The sequence below is a fragment of the Pterocles gutturalis genome, unplaced genomic scaffold (genome assembly GCF_000699245.1).
Source record: "Pterocles gutturalis isolate BGI_N339 unplaced genomic scaffold, ASM69924v1 scaffold3140, whole genome shotgun sequence".
NCBI classification, from domain to species: domain Eukaryota; kingdom Metazoa; phylum Chordata; class Aves; order Pterocliformes; family Pteroclidae; genus Pterocles; species Pterocles gutturalis.
The window spans coordinates 16,694-37,062 of record NW_010145554.1 but is presented as its reverse complement, the minus strand read 5'-3'; the positions used below and the strand labels follow the sequence as shown (position 1 = coordinate 37,062).

The window sequence follows — 20,369 nt, the reverse complement described above, 5'->3', positions numbered from 1 at the left end:
CTAATGCGTAAACTCACACTGTATTTTGGTCTCTAAATTAAGTTCAGAGTCTACCTAGTCTGACACTGCACACTGAAGTAACAGTAGTGTCCAAATCTAAGATAACCCTGATGATAATTTGCATTTGTCAACTACATCTTTTCTGACAACAGAAAAACTTTCAGCATGCAAATTTCATTTGGATTAATGTAAAGAACCATTTTAAAATCTACACTGGTGTGACTGGTTTTTTTGGTTCTTCAATCTATCCTAAACCTATGTGCATTTCCTTTCCTATAGTCATTTAAAATATCAAAATATAGCATGAAAGAGAGTAAATCTACATAAAAACCTCATACTAAAAATATTTGCCATTCAAAAATAGATCAAGTAAAATTTACTATTACCCAGATGGCTTCCATAAAATATCTTCAAAAATTTACTGTAGAAACTGATGACATACCTCCTCCATAAAAGAAGAAAGCAAGCTCAGAAATGGAGAAAAACATAGTACATTATTGTTAAACTAAAAGGAAAGAAGATCAGATGCCTTGCAACTGTGATTTGCATCAAAGTAAGAGATATTCAACAAGGGGCAAACAGACACTTACACAAAGAGCAATGACAGAATACAGATACACCTCTAATCTTAAACTGTATGCTACACACAACTTGTACTGCAGCACTGGGGTTTTTTTTGATCATTTCTCTTCAGAAAAGACAAGAGAACAGTACCATACCGACTCAGCTTGCTATTTCAGTTAATTTAAAAAAAAACACCTTTATCTCACAAATCACAATTCTTTTTCACAATAATTCAGGCATAGTTTTATAAAACACCAACAGTATCTTATTTTTTAAAATCTGATTTGAAATTCTCTTTTGCCATTTTTAATGCTCATTTCTGAACAGTCAGTTAGTTTACTCATAACCTGGAATGTCCAGTTCGTCTACGTTATCATATGCTGAGGCAGGATCCAGTTCTCCTAAGTCCCACACGCTGCTATATAACAGTTGCCTACAAGATTACACCTTGGTCTGTGTGACACTGACATAAATATGAATAAATAGACTGACTCAGCAGTTTGGTATGTCACATTTCATTCAAAATTTTAAAATGCCAAGTGTCTTCAAGTTGGTGGCATCCCTCTACTCTTTCCTCTTCAATGTACATATTTGAATAGAAATAAGACTTCTAACACTTAAACAGTAAAGACAGAAATACGTTTTTTGTTTATATTTAAACCTATATATCAAAATCTGCCATCAAAAGAAACCCTATTAATTACAATTTTTTGAAAATTTGCCTTTGAAGTAACAAAAATTCCTTTGGTAAATATTTCAGCCTTATCTGCAAAAGGCATTCAGGAGATAATTAAGATCTACATGTTGCTGAAAGATGTAATCATTAGGAAAAATAATGCTATTTATAGAATAAGGCAATAAAAAAGATGGTAGGAACTCTGTGCTACATTGATTTGAAACCTAAAAGGTGACAAAAATAATTCCCTGTATGACTACCAATGGCAATGCCCCTGCTCTTATAGAACTTAAGAAAAAAAAAAAAAAGAGTATTCACATTGCTTCCACTTCACTGATCCCGACTATTTGAGGAACTCTGTGCTACATTGATTTGAAACCTAAAAGGTGACAAAAATAATTCCCTGTATGACTACCAATGGCAATGCCCCTGCTCTTATAGAACTTAAGAAAAAAAATAAAACAGTATTCACATTGCTTCCACTTCGCTGATCCTGACTATTTGTATTTTCTGATTCTTCTTAACAGCCTTTTTAGAGCTTATAATAATAAGACTATAATAATACATGCTTTGTGTGAAAAAAAACAAAAATGTTACTTCCAAAAGGTGGGAAAATTAAGAGCACTGAAATAAAACATGCGGCCTTTTAGCTTTAGGTCTCCTGTACGAACACAGTTCATTCCAATGCTCACTACTGTAATTATTAAAAGATTGTTCAGTAAGATACGAAATTATTTGGTTTTCTCAGTCCATTTCCCATTGGACAGGTGTATATTTCTCATGGTTTTCACTGCCAGGGCATCTCCATATCCAAAGAACAGTAATATGACAAAGTTTAGCAAATGAAACAATTGCAGTATTAACCTGGAGTTAGTTCTGTCAATTAAGACAGAGTGTCAGTCTCTAGAGCTCTCAGGCTGTCACACTTCACTAATGCAGACTTCACTTTAACATTAATAAAGAACGGGCAGTAGACAGCCTCATTTATTTAACACTCAGCCCCCACAATGCAGCTTCTCGTGTGCCAGCTTTAGGGACTGCCTCTCAAACAGAGATGCCCTTGCTGCTGCCCATGCAGCCTTCGCTCTCCAAAGGCAGAGGACGATAGACTTCTCTCTCAGTCTTTAGGGAGGCTAATCCTCCATGTCTGATACTATTTATCAATTTGATGTATGGCTCCTTTATCTAAATAATTGAACAAATACACCCTCAGACTTATCAATTTAGCAACTAGGTAATACAAAGAAATCACAAGCCTTATTCTTCATAGTATCATTAGTTTACACTACATCTTGATACCAAGCACCATAAGGTCATCTGAAATCCCCTATGTTTTAAAAGCTGGAAAATGTGTAAGGACACTTTAAACTTTTCCAAGCATGCATGTTCAATATATGATAAAAGAACCCACTTCTGGACTTCTCACACAAAAGATTAAACAGAAGAACAAAGTAAAAGTAAAGAAGTAGAAGTAAATAAAAATTAAATAACAACAGACCATAAACAAAGCCTTTTTCTCCAGACAGACCCGGGATTTCTATTTGGAAAGTAGACTTGCATCTGAAGAAAGAAGTGGTGGTTGAGCAGAGATATACATCACATTTTCAAGCTATCGTATCATTTCTCATCTACTAGTTCGTTGAAGAATTACTGCAACACGAGAAAAGTTACAGATGATTAAAGAATAATATGCTAAATAAGATGCCTCTCCTTGTAAGGTGACTAAGAATAATAAAATAAAAGTCACAGTAGTTTCCTTTTTCATCTTCTTTTAAAGAACCCCCACAAAGCTGTCACTCCAGCTGAAGTTGTGTGAAGCTGATATTCTCTTTAATGACAACGAGAATTATAAAACATATTTTGCTGTGTTGCTTTTACCCATTAGTTATTGCCTTATTACTTATTGTCTCTTTTTTTGACTCAAGAAAATTATACTACTTGTGATGCAGGATTTAAAAAAATAAGTCTTCTAAAATTAAAACCCAATACCATTTTATACATCCTACCAGTCCCTCTCTTATTGTCAGATATTGCAATGCTGCAGTTTTTAATGCCCCATCTGGGCAAACCTGCCCCAAACAAAATACCTTTACTGGTGCTCCTTCTCACACTCACAGAAAAATCTGCAAGCAGCTGGCAAAAATGTGCAACTTGTGCAGGTTTTGTAAATTTATTTAGAGACAGAATAAAAATTTTCTACACTGTCTATCCCTAAGAAGGCACAGATAAATAATGAAGAAACTGAAATGCAAATACTGTATCTCACATTTGCATGCATGCAAATCAAAGTACAACTTTCATGCAAACTAGATAATGTACTTCTAAATGTACTTAACTAAAATATATATGCTGTCTGAAGACCAAGAGAGAAATTATGCCACTAATACCATGACCGTCCAAGACATTCTCAAAGGATAAAGAAAGAACTAGAAAACTGGAGAGGAAACAGGATGGCACAACACCAAATACTTGCTGTAAAAAAATAAGACAACAAACACACAGCTTAGTAACATGAATTGCAAATGAAGATGGGGCCCACAAAACCAGCAAAAAGTCTGCAGACTGCTCCGAAGACATCATCACTGAGATTTGTAACCCTATCTTCCGTACCCCTGAAAGGAACAAGGTTGAAAAAAAGAAAAGCATTCTAAACAAGGTTATGGACTGTCAAAGAGACAGAAACCAAGTAACAAGAGTGAAAGAAGAAAGCACAGTTCAAGCTGTAATACATAAAAAAAAAGCCCTTCCAACAAGAACGAAAAACATCCACAATACACAACAGAGAAAACTCTTTATAAATCACTAAAATTCACTGAGCCAGTAAGAACACAGGGAATTACAAATCTTATCACTCCTTGTCTTCTGTGCTTGTCTTCATCAAAAGCACAATACACTTATTTTTTTAAACTGCAAGAGTCAACCTCAACATGCTCAACAAAACCAACTAACGGGAAAGAAAAATGTAAAGTGATGCTATCACTCCTAATTTTATCAAGTTAGGATTGACGAAGTAATAAACTGAACTGAGCAATTATGGTAACAATGTGAAGTCATTTCAGGATTCAAATCAAAATGCTGTCTTCAGTTAGGGAGTTGTAAAAGCCCATACTTGTACAAAGAAAATAAAAAAGTCAGAAAGCCATAGTGAAGAGATTAAAATGAGACATGGGCAAGAATTTATCTTCTTATAGCATACCAAGAAAATCTGTATTGCTTGTTGTTTTAAACCTGTTTTCCTTTTCTTTTTTTAAAATTAACATCTTGTTTAACTTGACTTGCCTCAAAACCTGATTCAACAAGTATGAGAACGACAGGTTTCTGACAATCATATGGAAAACTAATTAAAATACTGAATAAAAATTATTTACTTTTAATTCTTCACTTTGTTACACCTACAGAAAAATGAGGACATTGCTGTCCTTAGCAAGAAAATCCATCTTTTTTTTTTTTTAAACTGTTTTTGCTTTTGTTAACATCTATTACATTCTAAGAAGATGTAAGTATTACAAAAAAAACTACTCTAAACTAAGGTTTCCATTTACTGGTGTAGTGTACTACACTAGTGGTGTATTTCAAAAGATCTTCTGACCTTCCACAAACAGACTCCAGCAAAACTTAGAAGAAATACAGGATTCAAGTACTTCCTTCCATCACCTCTCTGTCCCAGAAGACCCAGTGCACCAACACCACAACCACTCACACTTCTGAAGACAGTGCAGAATTCTGTGGGAAAAGGGCACAATAATCCCTTGAAGATCACGAGTTCAATGACCTTTTCTATGTTAAATTAGGACATGTAGGTGCACAGTAGTGAATGTCAATCATTAATACCCACCATACTTTAAAAAGTCCGCAAAGATAAAGCCACACCTCTTTAATTTCATAATTCTATTGCCCTTACGTACAAGATTTAATGTGAAATTCTACCTTACCAAAAACTTCCATACCACTGTCACGCTTCACCTCACTGCTTAAAACCCTGGGAGTACACAGCCGTCCCGCTTTGCTACTCACACATGCAACCTACTAAACAGTGTATTTAAGAAAATGGGATGGAATCATGGTTTGCTTTTCATCATATGTTCCAGGTCACAGATAAGGTAAGGTACTAGAAGTCTCCTCTTCTACTTTTTATGGGAAAAAATCATTAAATCCTTCATCACAACTCTGTTGATTTGCTCCCTTCCACCACTCAACACAATTACAGACAGCAGAGAGAACATCCCGCAGCTATTAACAGTTTTGGGGCAATAGTGTTATGGCTGAATTAGCACGTGCCTTAATATTTGAGTTTCACATGTCAAAAGATTTACCTTTTTTGGAACTTGACATCATGGAACATCACGAGATACCACCACACAGCCTGAACACTAAATTTAACTATTTGTCAAAAATTTTAGCTTGTAGATACATGACTAACTGCGGTTATCATACGGTTGCAGCTGAGGCTTGACTGTGTTAAGGAACAGATACATGGTGCTGCCTGATCGTTAAAGGGCTCCTTTCATTACTGTAGACTTCACTGTCCTGTAACAGTGGTGATGGTTTTGCTGTGAAAGAAGGATGCATGTCCCAAAATCCATTAGTTCTAGTGCCTTTTTACGTGGGCATGTCTATAACGCCCGCCAGCCTTTCTACCTGTAGCACAGTCTTTTATCCTATTCTATGTACTTTCAGAGATATACAATTCTTAATTCATTAAACTTATCAGGCAGCCTGGTAAGAGTTCTACCAGCAAGTGAAATAGTTCTACAAATTTAACATTTAGTGGCTTCACTTCAGTGGTTTACTGCCATGAAAGCGCAGAGAGAAAGGAGCATTGGAGGGAACCAGGGCCTGTCTGTGCAGGTGAGTGAGCCAGTCTGCACTCAGAAAAGAATGACAGTAATAAAAGATGCTACCATTGTGGGTTTTATCAACATATTAATTTGATATCAGCAAGAAGTGGAGCAAGCAGCCCCACTGATTCCTTAATAACCCCAAATCACAGAATTTCTGAACGCAAAAGGTCTCTGGAGGTCATCTGGTCCAACTGACTAGCACAATCTGGACAACTGCCAAAGACAAAGATCCCATGGATTCTTTGGGCAACACGTTCCAGCACTGCACTACCCTCCTGGTGAAGGGCTCCAGCATTAAACTACTCCTGAAGCCAGAGATTGCTTTGTCTCTTTTACCGCTGAGTTCCTAACATGGATTACATTGGCTATTGACAACTGCTTCTGTTGAACTATGTCAGACAGGTAAAAACCATTACAGTCTAACAGATCTCGTGAGATGCTCAGCATCCTTTTAGAATCAGTATTTCCAACTCCTGCTAAAACCGTGAGATCAGAGGGCAGCCTGCATATCTCAAGATTGATTTGTTGACGTTTAAATCCCCTACAACAAGTCAAATTCGTAACACAAGAGAGAAAAGAATGCACTAGTGTATTACAGCGCTGCATAGTTTATCTGAATAAATGTTGTGCATCAACAACATTGTCAGCTTCTAATTAAAAAGCAATCATGAAGAGAAACTATTTTATTGTATTAGCTTTACTAAAAAGTAGATACAGAAAAATAAAATATTTTCTACTCCTAACCTTACCAGTTTTTGGCATGACTGCCTTTCCTTCCAGAGTACTGATATACTTGACTTCTCAATCTTTTCGAAACTTAGAAGAAAGTACCACAATCACAGTGCTAACATGTTAAAAATCACTGACAGTGTTTTCCATCACCACACTACTGACAGAGCAGCTTCTTAGCATGTTAGAAAGACAATTAAAAGAATTTTTGACTGGCATTTTAAAAATAAATTTTTTCTAAAGCTACCAGACTTAAACTTCAAATCTCTGAAACAGCCAAGCAATACACGTACCTGCAATTGGAATATTCTGTGAGACTGACAGCTGTACATCTCCAGTCCCAGGTGGCATGTCAATTACTAAATAGTCCAGTTGACCCCAGTCAACCTAGAAGACAAAAAAAGCTATGTTGGAGGTTGGAAGCATTTTTATTTAAGACATTTTGTGGTTTATTGCAGCTCTTGTTTCCTATAAAGCACAATACTGAGATACTGTTTTAGTCACACTTACAGTACAGGATCAAGACATTCTTTTTCTAAGAGATTTAAACTTTGACAATCAATTAAAACTATGAGAACAACTTTATTAATAACTTTGAGTATAATCCCTATTGATTTTTTTCCCCAAAAAAAGGTAGCAACAACTTAAGACTTTTACTTTGCAGCTGCTTAATCACAGGTTAGAAGCAAATGTTAGATAAAATTCAGACTAAAATTCTGGGGTTTGTGTAACAAACACAGCTTAGGAATTGTTGCTAACTAAAACCAATTTTGCTTGCTTCTTACCGCTTCTTTGAAACTACATATACATCTCTAGTAATTCTTTTCAGGTTTGTTGTTATAAAGTTAGAGTTATTAGTACTGAGTTTTTTCTAGGAAAAAGAGCTGTTGGGAGAAAAAAAAAAGCTTCAACAGATTACTTAAATGAAAATCACCAGGTACAGTTATACAAACTTGCAATGTATATAAGACATCGCACAATAAAAAAAGTTTCCTGGTTGCTTGGCATCAGACAAGAGTGACCATTAAAGATACTAGGCTCAAATATGAGAATGCCGTGACTGTTTACATTCTTTACCAGGACTGATTTACGGGGGGGGGCAAATAACTTTCTCTAGAGTACTGTGTACTGCAATAAAAGTTCTCTTCATGAGACCAGAAATGGTCCCATGCTTACTCTATATACTGTAAAGCCAAGCTACACTTCATCTAAACACTTCCCAACGGTTTAACTAAGCTTTGGGAGATCCTTGGTTCAACTCTGATGTGGTGCAGGTTAGTAGCAGTGCACTCTTAACTAGCCAGCAGTAATGATATAAGGTCTTTTGTCTCTTCAGTACCAAAGCTTTAGAAATCATAACCACATTAAAAAAGAAGACTCACAAATACGCCCCCCTCATTTTTATCTCCACACAGACATAATACAATTATATAGTATGTTTCCAAACCATACAACAGATAGAAGATACAACAGTCTATGAGCTGCTTTAATACAGGAAAATGCCAAACAAGAGTAGAATTTACTTACTCTTTAATTTTACACATTCCCTCAGTGTCATTTTAACAGTAAAAACTACTGACATTTTGCCAGTCTTCCAGTTATTGTCCTGGAGTGTTAGACCCTGTCGGGGGACACTCATGCATTTTCATTCAGTTCTTGTACAGGTGATGACGATCTGGGGAAGCACAAGCAATGTGACATCCAGACCACTAACCCAATGCAGTACTCCAGTGAGAAATGGAAATTGTCAAGGTAGACTGATGAAGACAGAATATTTCAGAGCACTTATGGGAGAAGGGGGATAGGGAAGGTTAGTTGCAAATTCTAACTTTAGACATCTAAATTAGGGACTCTCCCGCACTCCTCCCTTTCTTCCTTTTCTATACAAAGGCTGCAGGAGCACTAAATGGTGCCTAAAACAGTCTAGCTAAGGAGGAAATACTACTTATGTTGACCACAGCAAACTCTGCACTTTTTCACATTTAATATTGACCTATATTAACTATAATATCTACATTATAATATCCATATTTTTTCAACAAAAATGACATATACCTAGCAGATTTCTAAAACAAATTAGCATTCATAATCATGTTGAGACTATATAACCCCGAAGAAAAATTACATATATGTGCAAAAACTATGTACTGAAACATAAGCATGGGGTAGAGAAGCCAGATTATCAAAAAAAAAACAACAAAAAAACCCCAAAAAACCCCAAACAAACACCACCCTGCACCCTGAGTTTTTCTTAACTAATCTTGCTTAGCTATAGAACAAGAAAAAAGCCACTGCTGATTAATACCTCATTTTCCAGTGAAAATTACTTTGCTTACTTGAAGGTATGAGCTTTAAATATCTATGCTTCTTAATTAAAAACTGGCCATCATAAAGGTAACAAGTTCCTTAAAGATTCGCAACTAAACACACATATCCTCCACAAATAGTTAAGTGCATAAATCTCACTATGCAAAACCATACCTTCATTATAATCACAACCATTTTGAAACGATAAATAAACGAAGGTTCTAATTGTCCAAAATTTACAAGTCCAGTAATCACATTTTCCTTCTTTCAGTACTTCTCCAGAAACTATGAATAAACTGGCTTTTTGCTTTCTGCCTTGCAGCAAGATGCAGTCCTGAAACAGATCTGTGAGTAGCATAGCACCACTATCATTCTGACACAGCTTCCAAGCACTTTGTGAAAAACACTTGGTTCTTGAAAAAAACTTGGATATTGAGTAGCTCTCAGCCTTTTTCTCCACAAGTTCAACTTCAAGTCCTTTTAGGTACAGCACCACCTCATGGAATAGTGCAAGACAGTCCAAACCCCACTCTTATCAGAGGTAACCGGAATAAAAAATGCACACAGTTCTTTTCCCATAGCTAAAAGCGGTCTGGTTTTGCATATACTTGCTGGCCCTAACTTTAAGCTCTTGCAGAACAAGGTGACTTTCTGGGCCTATCCTATAGCTTTTCTTTTCACTCTTCCCAGAAGTTCTGCTTTTCCAACCTCTTCAGGCACTAGTCTCCTTCATCAAGCTCCATGTGATCTTCCTACTCAGCAAGCATTACAGTTCCCCAAAGAAAACATTTAGACCTATTCTACTACTATGTGGAATGCTAATGGAGAAGACGACCTCAAAGGACAATGCTCAAACCCTTTCCCAGGCATCCAGTTTCGTGGGGGAGCACAAAGCAGCTGCTGCTCTTTTAAGTGGAAGGAGCTGCCTTGGTAAAAACATCTTCATGTAGAACCTTTAAAGTAGAAGAACACTCTTATAAATAGCTTACTGCTTCAAAAACACACAAAACAACTGTTGCTTGAGAAGTTACTTTCAAAATTTACCATCTATAGAAGGACAGGAGAAGGGGTACAGAAATCAGAGGACACTAGAGCTTTCTGCCTCAAGCTTCTTTAGTAAGTGACCTGGTAACAACAAAAAGAACTTCCAACATGCACTTTCTGGATTGTCCTAGGAGTACCGATTTTTATTAAAGTTATAAACCTCTGAAAACATAAGTTACTAATGGAATCTTAAGCACATGGTGAATCTCATGGTAAATCTCATTGCTAGGCAACAAGAAAAATACTCTGTCAACACATAGGGCAATTAGATTACAATGCTTTACTTAATTTATGACACTGAAACCATCTTATTTCATATAATTTCTTCAAATTCATGAATTGAAAGAAAGAAGTGAGCTGTCTGTATCAAATGAATTGTGCTCCATTATAATACTTATAAATCTGAGCAGAGAAAAATGGAGAAGCTACACCACCCCAGCAGCACTCCAGAGGATGTGTTGCTGCTGTGCAGAGTAGGACAGAGGACAGGCTTTTGCCACACCAGTTCAGAAAAGGCAACAGTGAAGATGTCTAGGTCCCCAAGTGTCAAATATATGTGAGAAACACCCTTCATACACCTCCCTAAGTTATGGCACTGCTGTGGCACTGAACTGGTGGAAGTCAGATGGCAAACTAGATTCGAAAACTGCTCCTCATCAAAACCAACCTTGGTTTTTATTTTGGATTTTCTATGTAGTCAAATAGTTATCCTCAAAATTTTATTCTCTTTTTTTTCATGTGCAATTCAGGGTGAGAATGGGGAGCTGCACCACGATGAGATAGGTATAAATGCTGAAAAGAACTGAGGTAGTGTTTTTGCCTAGTAGTGAACATTGTCCTCTAGACATATAGACTTGTTCAGACTTAGGTTGGGGAACTCTGCATCTCATCCCATTTCTCTCCGTCGACTTCCTCTTATTTTCTTCTACTCTGCACAAAGTAGACGATGAGCACTGCGGAGTTCAGTTTCTCCTCCATTACCCTCCCACAGGAATACACAAACAGCATGGGAGTCTCTTATTAAACAAATTATTGAATGTAATTTGGAAAGTATAACAATTTGTTATAGAAATGTACATGTTACTTAAAGGGAAAAGAAATTCCAGGTCTGTTACTAAATTTCAGCAAAGGAGAAAAAAAAGGGGAGGAGAGATTTTTAATTAAATTTAGAATTGGAACATATAATCAGAGGAGTGTCTTTCTGAAATCTAGTATTGCCATTCATTCAACATTATTAAAATTGGATGTATAATCAGGTTGTGATATAAAACACTAATTTGAATGCAAATCCTGTTTGTATGCAACAGTTTACCAAATCAGGACTACTAGTCCTCATGTTCTCAATCAGTTCTGAGAAGTGTGTCTGTATGCAAATGCAGCTGCCTACAAGTAAATGAGATCAGATTAACAATACATTACAGTAAACAAGTTCCCTTTGCAAACAATAAGCAGACAGTGGTTACAAAACCCTGCCTTGTAGCATCTGAATTCTGTCAGCACCTTTGCATGTACAGAAGTATTAATATCTTTGCCCCTCTGATATATACAGTGTGTAAAACATTTCGATCTATAGAAACGTAATTGAACTTTCCTTAAGTATAGCATTCATCTTTTTTTAAAAAGGTTTAACTTGACACTTATTGTTAAGCAACGTAATTAAGTGTCACGTGTTTCTATGTATTTTCCCTTGCTCAGAAACACCACAAATGCTTCTATGTAAATTACTTTAATCAATCACTCTGTTTATGTGACAATAATTAAAACACCAGATATTCATTTCCAGTAAATGTTCCAAATAGCAAGTTAAACCTGAGGTAGAGCATGGAGGTACAGATCACATTTCTGCTGAGCAATGAAGCCTGAGCATCCTCTGTGCATGAGGCAGAAACGACAGAATCTTAGCACAGAAGGGGGATTGCTACTTGTGGTTTTCAAGTTATCCTGGTGTTTGGTAAATAACAGAAGATATTATTTATTTGCTTTTAATAAGAAGAATACATGCAGAGTTTCAATCAAGCAGCACTGCAGGTGCAGACTTGGCAGCAGCCAGCCAAGCTCTGAATACCAGCATCAGAAAAGTACTCAGAGACACATTGCAGGCAGCTTAAGATTTATTCCTGCCTGATCCCCCCTTCTTCTAACTATTTTGTTATATAGATGATTTAATACAGGCTAACAGTTGAACAGAATAAAGGTAAGAAATTCTGTTGTTAACTGAATATGTATATAACTGTTGACATATTTAAATCTGTTAGTGCAAGATAAAACAAATATTTAAAAATATTTCCTTGAAAAATTAAAGATTCTGCTTAAACATACACAGCCCTTGGGAACAGTAAGTAGTTTTATGAAGTAGGAAAACAGGTAATTTAGGAATAATACAATGAAACATGGCATCTTAATAAAAATAAAAATTATTTATTCTTACAAGTATTTGATAACGAAAGGAGACATTCCCCAGACATAAACCAGAATATTTTTAGTCTCTATGGAAACTTTCTTTCTGGTAGTGAAATAACTACTTATACCATAGCAGGATACTCCATAGTGCTTAATACAACAGAATACTACACTTTCTGAACAAACACGACTGCCCCTTTGACTTGTCCTCTGATGCTTAACCAATGTTGAAGACTTGCAATCTAACATGGAAAACAGATGCACTGCAATCGTTCAAATTCCCTCTAAGGTATTTCTAAGCAGCCTGTTCTGCCAAGTTCAGAGAGAAACTGAGGTGAAGCAAAAGAACAGTTTGCCCCAAAGATTTCCATAAAGAGAAGGAAATTCTCCTATTCTTTCTCAATATAGACTAAGAGTAATTTTTAGAAATGAGTACCTAGGAAGGAAACCAGAGTCCTATTCAATTCAACCACCAAAAGAGAAACTGGCCTCCTCCTCCTCCTCCCTGACGGCTTTTAATAATGTTAAGAACTAAAGACAAATGCAGCAGCCTGAAGCTTCTGCCACTGTCATGTATATAACCTGTAAAATTAAACTCCTAGAAGACAACAGTAAAGCGGTTATTCTCTCTGGGGTGTTCCAGGAGACTGAGGGAAGGCACTCAAGACTGGGCTCCTACTCGGCTTCAAAGCCCAGGCTACGTGATGTCAGCCTGGAGGGAAGATGTCACAGAGCTGTGGGACACCTGGCATGGCCGCAAGAGTCTGGGGACAACCTCTGGGGATGACTGAAAAGGAATACTTTTGCACAGCTGCTGCACAACTGAAGGAGACTGTATCAGCACTACCACGTGTAAAAGACACTTTAACTAGGTTCGAGCTGTTACTACAAAGAGCCTTTGTGAACCGAGACTCTCCTTTCTCATGGGCTCAAAGCACTTGTTCTCTACAAGACAGCACTTTGAGAAGCAAACTTTTATTAAGTAGTCAGTCTTGAGATTGACCGTTGATCTGCTGTTCCCTATCCTTGACCCACAAACAGCCTGCATAATTTGCAGAAAATTTTCTTCAGAAATACACAATTTTTTTTCCTGTTCTATGGTATAAAACTGTCTGTAGTTCAGCTGTTGAATAATGATGACAGGAAAAGAAATATGGAAGCAGGCAAGTTTCTCTTCTTAAGCCTTTTAGCAATAAAATCAAGCACAAAAAGTAAAGTAATATAAATGTAAGCAAACCAGAAGAAAGTGGGCTAGCATCACATCATCTAATTAAACTAACCACCAGGTTGATGCAGCTAAATTAACAATACAATCTAAACAACAGATCCTCTTTGACCTCTCTCTACTAATACATAAAGGTATCAGCATTGTTGAGCTATCAAATCCAAAGTCAACAACACATTTTTAATGCAGTATTATCAGGACCCAATTTAAGCTCACACATTTTATACATGCTGTCTGATTCAGATTTTCCTTTTAACAACAGAAGGATATATTACAAGTGTTGACAACAAATACCAAAAGGGAGAAATTTATTAAGCCCAGTCCCCCATCGGTGTTTTAGCCAATATTTCTATAGTGATGTTAAAAGCTGATATATAAACTCCTTATTTATGTACCAACAGACTAATATAGGCATCGTTTCATGCCCATCTTGAGGCACTGATTTTAAACTACAAATCTTTATGTACCAACAGACTAATATAGGCATCATTTCATGCCCATCATTGAGGCACTGATTTTAAACTACAAATAATTAAAAAGGTCAGAAAATTCTGTTTCTTAAGTAGAATGTATAATACTTTTTTGTACAGAAGATGGAACTTTCTACAGACTACAGTCTAAGGCCTTCAGTAGAAGGATTACAGAAGGAAATAACATGACCGATGTTATTCAAGTCACTTTAGATGCTTCTGAAGAAAACTCTCCAACATCCTGAGGTCTTTTCCAACCTTAATGATTCTATGATTATCATAAACGGCAACATAAAAACTGGAACAGAATCAATTAGAGGCAGACCACTGAACTGAGGCCAGGAGACAGTAGATCTCAATGCAGGACTTGGTTTTGTGTCTGGAGGGACGTTACCACATTTCAGAGTAAGGAGCCTTCAGGTGAAACATTAATTTGCGATAATGAAATGTTATTTTATTTTTTTAAATAACCTGCTTTTCACAAATATGGACAAAACTCTATCCTCCAAACTGTCTGTACTTAAAATTCACAAGCGTATACTCCCCAGTCACTGAATTCAAAATAGTCTACCCTTACTAATGAAACCAGCATTGCAGAGTCTGCTTGAATTACCTCAGAGCACAACAATCAATGCACCCCACCCGAAACAAGAAGTCACAAGGCTGCACAAAATATAGAAACTTTCAATCCCACAGGAAGATTCAAGAGGATGAGAGAGACTGAAAAAAGAGTGTAAGAACATGTGCGAGAGCAAGCAGAGCAGGTCACTGACTCGCTGCGATTCTTGACCATGGGACTGACTATGAAGTTGGTCTATGTTCTCTGTTAAAAGAACGGCTTTTAGGTCAGAAAGGAGCAAGAACAACCGCATATAGTTTGTCCTTACAAAGAGTGGGACACAGAAAGTGCATTAAAGACACAGACAAGATTTAAGAACAAAAACACAATTTAAAAATTGTACACATTTTGCACAATTTAAAGATGTGCTGAAGGTCTTATCCTAGAGTAGCAAGAGCATTTACTATGAATTAGGTAACAGATAAAGCATCACATATAGATTGCCACACAGATTGCCAAAATAATTGCTGTGCCCACAGAACCATGCTTTTGCATTCACCAGTGTCCTCAGTTATGATCTGCACCAATAAATTAAAAGTGTTACCTGTATTCTAAATCTTATTAAAATAATTTGCTGAAGATGATACCATGAATACCAGGGACATTTGGTAATTACTGCCAATCAAAGGACAGTCTTCATATTTTCATTTGCTTCTTAGATTTTATTTAGCTCCAATTCTTACTTCACGGTTTTTATACAGAAAAATAAAAATTTTTTTTAGATCTAGCAGGCAAAGTTCTTTAAATGGGCACCCACTTCAGCTCCATAATAAAAGAGCTGTATTGCAAAGGCATCATCCTGTTGGGAGAATACATCCTTTTAGAAGGTACTGCTGATGGAGCAAAACACTCTAAGACAAGAAATATCTATCGCAGCTTCATAAATAGTACGGAAAAGGAGGAGAGGGTGGTTATTTGTTAGGGAGTGGGGGAGAAAGAAAAAAAAACAACACCAGACACTAATCTCTGGCACCTTAAGCACAATTAATTTATGTTTGTGTCAATCACTTGGTATGTGAGAAATAATCACTTTCTACAAAGAACACAGGTACAAAACCTGCTGCTATTCTTGGATATCTGAAGTCATTTCTGGGAGCAAAAGAGAGAGGGGAGGATGGTGTGAGTGAAGGATCAGTCAGCCTGTCAGCTTCCAATGGTCAGAATGCAAGTTGGATTATTAAAAAAACCCAACTCTGTGCAATCAGTTTAACATATATTAGTTCAATATTAATTTTAAAAAGCTTACTTCATAGTTATTATCATATATGTAACACTTACATTCATAGTTTATTTACTAAGTAAAATTAGTGTGTAATGCTAAAGAATGTATCAATGTTTAGAGGTAGAAAGGTTCCACTTCTGTTTTGACCAAAATATGAAAAAGAAATGCTGAAAAATGAAAAAAAATTCTCCTAGAGATCGTGACTACTTAAGGAAGGGATATACCAAAATCTCCATTAAGCACCAAGTTTCAACCAGAAGCCCATTTGGGATCCATTCATTACACACACATTTGTGAGAAAGGAGAAAGTCTTACAAGCCTATTTTAGCAGGCATGCTCTAAAAGCACCTGCCAGTGAGAACATTGACTCCAACACAAAGCTGAGCACTTGCGGCCACTAAAAACAAAACAAAACAAAGCCTGTGGTTCTGCTGTTATAACTGCGGCAGTTTAATATGGTAATTAGACATATGAGAGAATCTATCTGTGGACTGGAAGATATGAGTTTCAATTTCTCGGGCAGGTGGAATTTACCTGTGCCTCTGTACAATCAAGAATACAAAAGCCATAGAAGCAACCAGAACCCCATATAAGGTCAGTAGCTGAGGTATTAACCTGGAAAGCAAAAACTTCAGATTAACTGAATTTCCTGCACAGTACTGGTCACACTCCCCCTTCACACATCTCGTCCTGGCCCCAGGAGTCTTGCATCCCTGGCTGTAGACCAGCAGAAGGTTTTGACAGCAGTATGTGATTTCAGAGCACTCTCCTGGGTAGCAGGAAATACAGGCTTAAATGCTAAACTGATAAAGTAACTGAACTTGCAGCTCCCATGTCCTGGCTGAATGGCTATGGAAACTTCCCAGGCTGTTCTTATGAACAGAGAATAAGCCTGTCAAGTTAAACCAAAAGAAAGGTCTTGGCACCTAACAGAAGATATTTGATTTTGGCTCTAAGTCCAAGCTCCACAGAGCTGTCTGCTCTGTGACACAGTCTACAATGAGGCGATAAAATCCAGGACAGAGAAAGAAGTGAGATACATATCATAGCTTTTGCCTAATAGCCCTCCTGCTCAACATCTTCAGTATTGTTCATTTCCAACTGGTGAACCTACCAGCTTCAGCTTACACCATTAATTTCCCATAATTCCACACCAATCTCTAAACTTCAGCACACAACGATACTGCAGCTATTTCGCTAAGGCACTGCCAAAGAGTATGAAGGTACCTCCAGGAGGGCAAAGTAACCTCAAGTAACCTCTCAGTACCACTGGGAATGACAAGTGATGTATTCTCACCACCCCAGATATGCAGTGGCTCCAGCCTGGGCTTTGGTTTAACATTCCATTCTTGCAGTCAGGGTACCTACCTCTTAGGCACTGCAATGTTCAGCGCAGCAATGCCCATGTCCCTTTTGCATCTAACCTACAGCAGCTAGAAAGAAGAGACTCCCTAATTAGTGGAGAATAGAAGAGTGGCATTAGGTGTCTACTGTTTTTTGAAAAGTCTCACATAAATAATGGAAGCTTCATTTAGGAAAGAAAACAAATAGTGCCTTCTCTTTTCCTAGTTCGTCTACCACCAGTATTCCTGTTTAGCAAACACTTAAGAACATGCTTACATGTTACACCTCTTTCCAAGTTGCCACTTAGGCAACTTTGTTGCAGAGAAACCTTAAACCTCAAACAATTTCCTTTAATAGCTCAAGGGGAAAAAGGAAAAAAAGAAAAAAAATGTTAAAAAAAAAAAATCAGTTCTAGCCCCAGAGCAGCCATTTTGAGTCACCATGAGCTCTCTGCCATTTCTTCCTGTCTAGTCAACAAACCCAGCAAAACAGTTGCATGTTTTGCGTTTGTTTTATGCAAAGGAGACCAGATACATGCATACCTGTGTAATCTGTGCGAGAGATGAGGCTATTGGAAGCAGAGCAAAGAAAATACTCTCACAGCCTGTTCCCACAGCAGCAGTAGCTGTACAGTAATAACCATGACAGCTGAGGAACCAGGCCAAGAAATGTTTGCTGCAAATACACTCTCACTTTGTTGTTAGGCTTTTTTTTTTTGCCTTGTTTTTAATCCTCAAAGACAGTTAAAATACATTTACTGCAAACACTTCTAGTTCAGCAGTAAGTTGTTGGCTAATGTTTTTGTTTTCTTCTGGCTTTCCTAACACTTCTATGATTGTCAATTCCTTTCAGAGGCTATAATCCCTTTCCATATCAGCTGCTAACGCAAGCCAATAAAGCTACAGGGATCCATATAGATCCTGCTTCCTTCACTAAGAGAAGAAAGGCAACAGAACAGGTTTTGTAGCTTCAGCCAGCAATAAAAAGAAAGAATCAAGCCCATGTGTGTTCAGTCGTACCCATCCCAAAACACACAGGAGCACTCGAGTCAAAGGGTGACGGGAAAAACACTCTAACTCTGTGGGGAGTTAACCTGGGGGGCACAGGGGTGGAAAGAAGCAGCCTTCTGTGCTTTCACCTGCAGTATGTCCCTGGATCTATGTTTAGTTTCTAATCTCCAGGAAGTACAATAATTTTCTTTAAATATGTACATACTGATTGGGACTGGTTAAGGCAGCTCTCTCTGGACAGACAGGACCGTTCAAGGTGATTATTAGCATTTGAGCAAATTAGTGATGATTATACAAATTCCTGTAACAGGCTTTTCTAAACATCAACATCACAACTAAAGCATGATGCAAAAATTTGAGTCAAGATTTCCATTTATTTCAGTGGGCTCTGGATGAGAATAAACTTGTTTATTCAACCTTTGATCTTAGCAAAATATATGTAACAAAAACAATCAGTATAAGCATTTTTTTAAAACAAATTATAAGGTATGAATGGGTTATCTGCTTATCTTGCCCTTGAAACAGTTTCCTAAATTTCAGTGATAAAATAAGGGATGCCGATTGACCTTCCTTGCTTTAAATGAAAGCTTTTTAAAGATTTAAGAACAGATCTCACAAACATTCAGAGTTATTTTTTACTGTCTGCCAGCTGAAGATGCAGTCTTAGTAACCTATCAAAATGCAGTCTTAGCAATGCAAAGTTTGGCCACTATTTATTATAGAGTGTTGTTCCCCTTTTCAAAATATCTCAATAGCAAATCTTGACCTTTCTAAATAGAACAAATACGTAATATCAATTATCCTATGTATAGGGATTAAATGTCTGGATCTTTCCATTCTCATACTTTGAATCACAAAAATAAAAAACAGAAAAGCATCTCAACTCTCTAAAGATGCAACTGCTCTTTACTGTTCTGAAAAACAGGGAATGTCTCAACTTTCTCTTTTTTTTTTTCCCAAACTGTAAAGTAGCAGACTTTAGCCTGTACTAACAATCTCTATGCCCACCTCAGACTAAGACAACTCAAAACAGAAATATAAAATGGAATAAATATTTTTGTAATTGCGGAAATGCTGGCAAATTTTTCACTGTGGTGACACCTGGTGAGACTACTGTATTTTAGAATTATGCACTGCAAAGTATAAACATATCTTTGTAGTTTATAATATAAGCACAGCTTTGTTTAGCTCTATGAAATGTAAACTGTAAATATCCTACTACAGACTATCTGCCTCAATTCTTCAATTACTTGCAGGCTGGATAAATACATGAATATTGTGAAACAAAAGTCAATTTTGAAATTAGCAAAAATTCTCAAATGGAAGATGTTGCCGAAACACAAAATACAGAAAGAGGAAAACAAGATTAATCTGTATTCAGCACATACACTTTAGGCACATCTACCCTGCTGATAAACAGACAAGTGTGCACAGACTCTTAAATTTGTATTAAAAGGCAAAAATATTATAAAAGTTTAAAAAAAATACTATAGCTATCATGTTTCTTACCACCTTTGCTACTATTTCCCATTGCAGCATCTCACTCTTCTCCCATCTTGAAAATTTACTGCCATAATGGCTTTCAATGGTAATCTCTCGACAGAATGTCCTTCCTAAACCAAAAAGTGTTTAAAAATAAAATCCACACTCAAAAAAAAAAAAACAAAACAAAAAACCTCTTCTGGATTCACTGCAGTGCTTTTTCTTCACTTGCTCTTTACATTTACAATAAGAATAATTTTCATCATTGACTCACTATAACTATTCTGGGGATCCTTTCAATTCATTCAAAATATAGCTGCAAAAAAATCAGAACCATCAACTTGTTATTGTTGTCTTCTTCCTGACCCAATACATGTCATTATCTGCTAAATCCCATTTTCACTGCTCCCTCTCATTCACCAATACACTCTCTGAC

The 20,369-nt window shown here is 36.8% G+C and overlaps 1 protein-coding gene across 1 annotated transcript in view; it reads right to left on the bottom strand.

Moving 5' to 3' along the window:
• The window catches only part of NUBPL (nucleotide binding protein-like), a gene marked incomplete at both ends in the record, with an annotated part of 41,722 nt that overhangs the window by 15,382 nt on the left and 5,971 nt on the right, over window positions 1–20,369 (bottom strand). Inside the window, one exon of the mRNA XM_010085403.1 lies at window positions 7,104–7,197. Coding sequence (XP_010083705.1) covers window positions 7,104–7,197 — 94 coding nt within the window. The remainder of the gene's footprint in view (window positions 1–7,103; window positions 7,198–20,369) is intronic.